The 8788-nt window shown below is 42.6% G+C and overlaps 1 protein-coding gene across 1 annotated transcript in view; it reads left to right on the forward strand.

Moving 5' to 3' along the window:
- Nucleotides 1-8788, forward strand: part of UBAC2 (UBA domain containing 2) — a 173986-nt gene that overhangs the window by 28461 nt on the left and 136737 nt on the right. Inside the window, 1 exon segment of the mRNA XM_024123169.3 lies at nt 7224-7351. Coding sequence (XP_023978937.1) covers nt 7224-7351 — 128 coding nt within the window.

Genomic DNA, 8788 nt, shown 5'->3' on the forward strand with positions numbered 1-8788 from the left:
GATCTTTAACCCATTTTGAGTTTATTTTTGTGTATGGTGTTAGGGAGTGTTCTAATTTCATACTTTTACATGTACCTGTCCAGTTTTCCCAGCACCACTTATTGAAGAGGCTGTCTTTTCTCCACTGTATATTCTTGCCTCCTTTATCAAAGATAAGATGACCATATGTGTATGGGTTTATCTCTGGGCTTTCTATCCTGTTCCATTGATCTCCTCCTTTATTTATTTATTTTTTTTTTTTTTGCGGTACGCGGGCCTCTCACTGTTGCGGCCTCTCCATTTGCGGAGCACAGGCTCCGGACGCGCAGGCTCAGCGGCCATGGCTCACGGGCCTAGCCGCTCTGCGGCATATGGGATCTTCCTGGACCGGGGCATGAACCCGTGTCCCCTGCATCGGCAGGCGGATTCTCAACCACTGCGCCACCAGGGAAGCCCCTCCTTTATTCTTGATACTGGTTATTGTGTCTTCTCTTTCTTTCCTGATCAGTCCTTCTAGAGGTATATCAATTTTATTGATCTTCTCAAAGAGTTAGCTTTTAGTTTCATTGATTTTTCTCTATTATATTTTGGTTTTCAATTTCATTGATTTCTGCTCATAATTCTGTCTTTCCGTATGCTTGCTTAGGGTTTAGTTTGCTCGTCTTTTTCTAGTGTTTTAAAGCTTGTAGTCTTTATTGTCATTTGAGACCTTTTCTCTTCCTGTATAAGCATTTAATGCTATAAATTTCCTTCTAAGCATTGCCTTATTTGCAGCCCACAAATTTTGCTTGGTTTTACTACTTTTTATTCTATTTAATATATATTCTGATTTCCCTTGTGACTCCCTCTTTGACCCAGGTATTATTTAGAAGTATGTTGTTTAATTTTCAAGTACCGTTGACCCTTGAACAATGTGGGTGTTTGGAGTGCTGAACCCCATGCAGTCGAAAATCCGAGTATTACTCTATATTTGGCCCTTCATAGCCATGGTTCCACATCCGTGGATTCAACCAACCATGGATTGTGTAGTGCCGTGGTATGTACTTATTGAAAAGAAATGATATAAGTGGACCCTTGATGTTCAGACTTGTGTTGTTCAAGGGTCAGCTGTATTTGGAGGATTTTCCGTCCATCTTTCTGTTGTTGATTTCTAGTTTAATTTTGTTGTAATCAGGGAACGTACTTTGTATGATTTTAATTTCTTTAAATTTATAGAGGTGTTTTTTATGGCCCAGAATATGGTCTGTCATGGGGAATGTTCCTTATCCATTTGAAAAAAAATGTGTAATTTTTTGTTGTTGGGTGGAGTGTACTATAAACGTCAATCAGGTCAAATTGACTGATACTGTTTTTCAAGTCTTCTATATTCTTACTGATTGATATGGTAGCGTATTACAGCGTGGGTGGCTGGCTTAAACAACAGAAGTTTATCTTCTCACAGGTCAGGAGGCTGGAAGTACAAGATCCAAGCATTGGCAAGTTTGGTTTTTCCTGAGGCCTTTCTCTTTGGCTTGTAGATGTCTTCTCCCTGTGTGTTCACATGGTCTTTCCTCTGTATGTGTGCATCCCTGGTGCCACTTCCTTCTCCAATAAGAACAGATTGGATTAGGGCCCCACCTTTGTGACCTCATTTAACCTTAAACTACCTCTTTAAAGACCCTATCTCCAAATACAGTCGAATTGGGGGTTAGGGCTTCAACATATGAATCTGGAGGAGGGCGGGGGACATTTCAGTCCATGACACTGATTTTCTGTCTACTTGTGTTATTGATCACTGAGAGAGGAGTGCTGAAGATTCCTACTATATTTGTGGATTTATCTGTTTCTATAAGTTTTTCCTTCATGTATTTTGAAGTCTTATCTCAGCTCTCATATTCTGTGATTCACTATTTGCCCACCTCCACAGTTGAAGAATGGTATAATGAACACCATATACCTACCACCTAGATTCTGCAATTAACATTTTACATATTTGCTTTATTAAATATCCGTTCTCTGTTTCATCAATTTGTCTTATTTTTTGGTGGATTTCAGAGTAAGTTGTAGTCACTTTATCTCTAAACACTTAAGCATACGTGTTGTTAACTAGAATTTAATAATCATTTAAAGTTCTTTTTTTGTTTGTTTTGCGGTAAACTTCATGTGGCAAAATGTACAGATCTTGATTTAATCGGTAAATTCTGCTGTCCATAGTAATATTGTATACTTGTCCTGTGATATGGGACTTTTGGACCATTGTATATTATCTGTTACTTTCCTCATAGGTTTTTGGGATCTGATTTTTGCTCATCTTAAGAGGAGGACTTAATGGTAGTGTTATCTGAGTTAAGTAATCAGGTCTGTATTTTTAGGGGTTTAGTCCTAGACAGAATTAAAATGTATAAATAGGATCCGTTATTAATTCAGTAAATATTTTATTTATTTTTAGTCTTTAATTGTGGTAAAATACACATAACATAAATTTGCCATCTTAACCATTTTTAAGTGTATGGTTCCATGGCATTAAGCACATTCACATTGTTGTGCATTTGTCGCTAGAACTCTTCATCTTGCAAAACTGAAACTCTATACCCATTAAACAGCTCCCTAGTCTTCTCTTCCCCCAGCCCCTCGAAACCACCTTTCTATTTCCTGTCTCCGAATTTGACTCCTTAGGTACCTCATAGAAATGGAATCATACAGTAGTTATCATTTTGTGTCTGGCTTATTTCCTTCAGCATAATGTCCAAAAAGTTTATCCATGATGTAGCATGTGAGAATTTCCTTCCTTTTAAAAAGACTGAATATAATTCATTATATTCCAGTGTATGGATATACCACATTTTGTTTATCCACTTATCCATCAATTGATGCTTGGGTTGTTTTCACCAGTATTTATTGAGCATCTCTTATATATCAGTCACCTTTCATTAGATAAACACTTGTTGACTGCCATTATGGACCTGATCCTTTTATAGGCATGAGGGATACTGCAGCAGTGAACATACGTAGACAAAATTGTTGCCTTCAAGAGGCTTATATTCTAGTGGGGACTGAGGATGGGGAGATGGACAATACACAGAGGAATGTATTTCTTGATTCCAAATTGCATTTTTTCACATTTTAGTGTTTCTAATATTGGGTTGTACTTTATAGTTGATGCCGTCTTAGAATTATTTGACAGTGTTTCTTCTTTAGTAACACCTAAAATAATGGTATATCTTACAGTCAGTTTGAATCATAGATTTGGTGAATCACTATTCATAAGTCAGTTGTTGATAAGTGCTGTGAAAAAATAAACCAGAACAAAGGGGATAGAGAATTACATGGGGTATCCACAGATAAGGTGACATTTGAGCAGAGCACATGTTCAGTACAGGTGATATTTTTTTCATAGCAGGACTTCCTCCCTGCAGGACATAGTGTGTTGGTTCACATTCTGTTCTCACTCTGGACTGGTAACAGCTTGTGGACTAGTTACTTTGAGCAGCATTGGTATAAAGGGTAGAGCCCGAGGAGGTGGGGGGTGGAGATGGGGATTAGGGAACAGTTTGCAAGGTGGGCCCGGATCTTGTCGGCATGGTAAGGGTGAAGGTGACAGAATTTTCCATCTTAGGAACTGGCAACAGTTCTACTGGCTCGCAACACAAACTTTGGGTCATCTTTGATTTCTCCATTTGCCCATACATTCTACCCAGTTAGCCAGCAAATCCTGCCTTCTGTACCTTCCAAACCCACCCCAGTTCTGACCACTCTCACCATCCCCACCCAAACCACCCTGGTCCAGGCCATCATCATCTTTTGTCTGGATTATTATGATAGCCTCCTAACTGGTCTCCTTTCTTCTATGCTTGCCTTCCTGTAATCTCTTCTCAATTTAACAACCAAAACGATCCTTTGAAAACATGTCTGTTCATGTTATTCCTCTCCTTAACGTCCCCAAGAGCATCCTGTCACTCTCCGAGGAAAGGTTAAGTCCTTATGGGCTATAGGGTTCTAGACTGTTTGCTCCTCGACTTCTTTGACCTTATATCCTGCCTCTCTGCTTTTCGCTTCTTCTCCTGTTAGCTGCCTTGGCAGCCTTACTGTTTCTTGATCATATTGAGTGTGTTCCTGTCTCACAGCACTTGGACTTGCTCTTTTCCCTGACAAGAATACTGCTCCCCAGATATCTGCAAGGCCCACATCCTCAGGTGTCTGCTCAAATTTCACCTTGTCAGAGGGCCTTCTAATCACACTATGAAAAAGAGCACCCTTCTTTCCCCACTAGCACTATGTTTTCCCCTAAACCAGGATAGGCTAGTTATGCTGCAATAGCAAACGGCTCTAAAATGTCAGGGACCTGAAACGACAAGGTTTGTTTCTTACTGCTGGCGTCCCTCCATTGTGAGTCGCCTGGCAGGGCCTGTTCCGTATTGGCTTGAATTCTGGCGTCCGGCTCATAGCATAGCCACCATCTTGAGCATTGGCCAAAGGGAAAGGCCATTCACTGGCTCGCCAATATTTGCCTGGAAGTGACATCTATTATGTTGACTTGGCCAAAGCAAGTCACATTGCCATATGCCACTTCAGTTACGGGCAGGTGTGGGTGGGTAGCAATCCTATCTTTTATCTGAAAAGAGAGCAGGAAATCCATGGTGGGTAACACAGCCTCGCTCTTTACCCCGCTTAATTTTTCTATAGCATTTATTTGTATCTGACATGATATTTACCTTGCTTTGTGTATTTTCTTATCTCTGCTGTCTGGACTGTAGGTGCCACAGGGGAGGGACTTTGTCCATCATTTGCTGCTGTACCCCAGGACCTGGGATAATGCATGGTCTGCAGTAGTAGGTGCTTATTGATCGTAGAGGTATGAGTGAGAATACCAAAGCAAACCATTCATTTATTCATATGGTGACATGTAAGCCATTGGGAGTGTGGAGCAGGAAGGTTTGAGGAGAGAGCACGCTTACTAGAGAAGAGCAGTAGCATTGCTGGTCAGTGGAGAGTGTCAGTTTGAGATTTGAGACCATGAACCTACAGTGGAATCTTGCAGGCAGCAAGGAAGAGACTATGAAAAAGAGCACCCTTCTTTCCCCACTAGCACTATGTTTTCCCCTAACCAGGATAGGCTAGTTATGCTGCAATAGCAAACGGCTCTAAAATGTCAGGGACCTGAAACGACAAGGTTTGTTTCTTACTGCTGGCGTCCCTCCATTGTGAGTCGCCTGGCAGGGCCTGTTCCGTATTGGCTTGAATTCTGGCGTCCGGCTCATAGCATAGCCACCATCTTGAGCATTGGCCAAAGGGAAAGGCCATTCACTGGCTCGCCAATATTTGCCTGGAAGTGACATCTATTATGTTGACTTGGCCAAAGCAAGTCACATTGCCATATGCCACTTCAGTTACGGGCAGGTGTGGGTGGGTAGCAATCCTATCTTTTATCTGAAAAGAGAGCAGGAAATCCATGGTGGGTAACACAGCCTCGCTCTTTACCCCGCTTAATTTTTCTATAGCATTTATTTGTATCTGACATGATATTTACCTTGCTTTGTGTATTTTCTTATCTCTGCTGTCTGGACTGTAGGTGCCACAGGGGAGGGACTTTGTCCATCATTTGCTGCTGTACCCCAGGACCTGGGATAATGCATGGTCTGCAGTAGTAGGTGCTTATTGATCGTAGAGGTATGAGTGAGAATACCAAAGCAAACCATTCATTTATTCATATGGTGACATGTAAGCCATTGGGAGTGTGGAGCAGGAAGGTTTGAGGAGAGAGCACGCTTACTAGAGAAGAGCAGTAGCATTGCTGGTCAGTGGAGAGTGTCAGTTTGAGATTTGAGACCATGAACCTACAGTGGAATCTTGCAGGCAGCAAGGAAGAGGCAGGAATGAATAAATGATGGGACCCATTCCACAAGGATCGGTGAAGTCCAAGTTGAAGGAGGAAGCCGTCAAGGTGCACCTCTGTCACCTCTGCTCCGTCTTCGGTCCTGTTGGAATAATAAGGGAGGAGCTTGCCTTTTAACCAAGGAGGCCCAGTCTCCCGGGGTTGTGATTGTGGTGGTTGGAGCAGTTTTCCTTATGTTCATTCTTTATTTACTTCTCATAACACTCTTGAGGTAGCGTCTCTTATCTTCATCTTACAGCTGAGGAAAACAGGCTGAAATTGCTCGCGTTAGGACTTAGGTCGGTCAGGCTCACAACCACGGTGCTTTCCGGTACGTTTGGGGTACTAGGTGGTGGGGACTCCGTTTTCTGGGGGGCGGGGAGCTCCGTTAGCTCTTAGATTCCCTGCAGCCTTGATTGCATCTTGGTCGTGAAGATAGTATGCAGCCACTTTACCGATGGTTCCAGTTTAGCTGTTTGTAAGACCTTACCAGAGAGGAAGAAGTTGGGCTATTTTTATATACGCAAACAAGTGCAATAAGCACACTACCAACCATAACTAGTAGATTCACTCGCCATTGAAGTGCACCTCACACAGTCTGAGAGTGTCTCTGTCTGAAAGTGTCCGTGACACTTTCCTGTGGTCTTGCCTGTTGAGGATCTGGACATTTCATTCCCTCAGGGAGCTGTGCTAGGCTTTATGGCCAACATAGAGAAGAGAAGGCAGGTGGCCTCCCTCGGGAATCTTTAATGTAGTCGGGAAGGCACAACAGGTTCCAGACCCTGACTCCTCAACTAGTGCCTGGAAATGGGGATGCAGGTTGGGGGAAGAGCCCCTCAGGCTAAAATGGGAGAGATTGATGTAAGGAAGTGGAAACTGAGCTGTTGTTTGAAGGCTGCCTGAGATTTAGACAAGGCTCCAGGGTGCCCGTGGTGGAAAATCTCAGCAGACCACTGCAGGCAGCAATGTTAGCACTTTTAACCGCTTCTTAAATTTCTTAAAGTAAATGTTTATGTACGTGAATCCCAGTCATGCTCAGGAGCTAACTGGTCAGTTTGACAGAAAACATACTCCTCTGTCTATTTCTCTATACTTTGGTGACGGTTTTCTAAAAAGGTATTCCATGGAAGTAAACTTGGTTTGGTCTCGTGTAAGAGCCAGATGACAGTGAAGCCCCCATCAGCCGATTTCACTTGTTTTCCAGTGCCCTTTGATCACTTACCTCTGCAGGAAGATGTTTTGAAAATATATGTTAATAAGAATTAAATTCCAGAGTGTCTGAACTTTGTCTTTATTCTAACTCAAAAGAAGTGAATTCTCTTGCTTTTCAGTCGTGTGGTTTTTAAAATCTTAGGGACAGTCATTCTGAAAGCAGTTTTGTTTTTCCCTCCAGACAAAGCACCTGTGTCCAAGGGTCTTTTACTGGTCCCCAGTGCCCTGGCCCTCCTGCTGGCCCTCCTCCTTCCACACTGTCAGAGGTTCTTTGTGTACGACCTCCAGGCAGTCAAGGACGACTTCCAGGTGAGCTCCGCTGCACTGGCCTCTGGGAGGGGAGAAGGCTGGCCTTCTTCTTTGATTTGCCTTTCTTCCTGCCATTCTTAGTCTCTCAAAGCCTCTAAATTTGTAAGAAATATTATTTATTATTAATATTCCACTAACAAGTGACTTCTCTAGTTGTATTTATTGATAATTTCAGCAAAGCAGATTATAATGAAGCAGTTGCAGTATTTCCTTTTACACATCTCTTTTCAGCTTCAGTTTTTACTCATGGAAATGCAATTTTTACTTTCAAGAGAATTAAACATGTTAAATCTGTTTTTTGTGTGATTAGTATGCATACTTCACATTTTCAAAAACTTGCCTCAGTTTGAATATCTGTTAGAGGAGCTAAGCTCTCTCAGCTCTAATAGATTGAGAGTCTGTGAATTACTCTTATAGTGGTGGTTGAACCAAGTAGGAAATTTCTTTTGGGTTTTTGCTGCTGGGAAGAGCAGAAGTCTATGGCTTTCGAGATTTATGGGTTGATCACATGAAAAATGCTGGTGCTGGGTCTTGTCTGTGAGTTGGAATGCAAAAGGGGTATTCCGGTACCATTTCCAACTTGGCAGGGATTTCCGCACACCAACAATAAGCAATTCTCAGACACGAACTTGGGTGTCCTACAGTTGAACTCAGTTCTGATGCCATCTTCCCAGAGAGCATCAGATTCCACAGGGTTAAGGCTCAGTCCCACGGGACTGCCCACTGCACTCGCACACTTCAGATGCCAGTCACCAGCCCAGGTGGTTCCCTGTACTTCTGACCGAATGGCTATAAATCAGAGTTCCCACGACCCCCTCCCTGGGCTCAATTAATTTGCTAGAACAGTTCACAGAACTCAGAGAAACATTTTATGTACTGGATTGCCAGTTTATTATTAAAGGATATAGGTGAACATCCAGATGGAAGAGATGCATAGGGCAAGGTAAGGGGAAAGGGTGCGGAGCTACCGTGCTCTCTCTGAGCCCCACTCTCCTCAGATCTTCACATGTTCATCACCCAGGAAGCTCTCAGAACCCTGTCCTTTTGGGTTTCTGTGGAGATTCATTACATAGGCAGGATTGATTAACACTGGCCATTGGCAGTTGATCCACCCTCCAGCCCCTCTCCCTCCTCGGAGGTCAGGGTGTGGGACTGAAAGTTCTGACCTTCTCATCACAAGGTTGGTTCCCCTGGAAGCCAGCCCCCATTCTTAGGTGCTTCCAAAAGTCACCTCATTAACATGACAAAAGACACCGTTGTAGCTTTCTTCACTTTGGAAATTCCAATGGGCAAAGACCAAAATATATTTCTTATTATAAATCACAATATCAGAGAGTGTTAGTGCAAATTATGGTTATAACCTGCCACCTTTTCTTTGCTAAATACTTTTTTTTTTTTTTTTTTTTTTTTTTTCGGTACGCGGGCCTCCCTCTGTTG

The sequence above is a fragment of the Physeter macrocephalus genome, chromosome 13 (assembly GCF_002837175.3).
Source record: "Physeter macrocephalus isolate SW-GA chromosome 13, ASM283717v5, whole genome shotgun sequence".
In the NCBI taxonomy this organism is placed as follows: Eukaryota; Metazoa; Chordata; class Mammalia; order Artiodactyla; family Physeteridae; genus Physeter; species Physeter macrocephalus.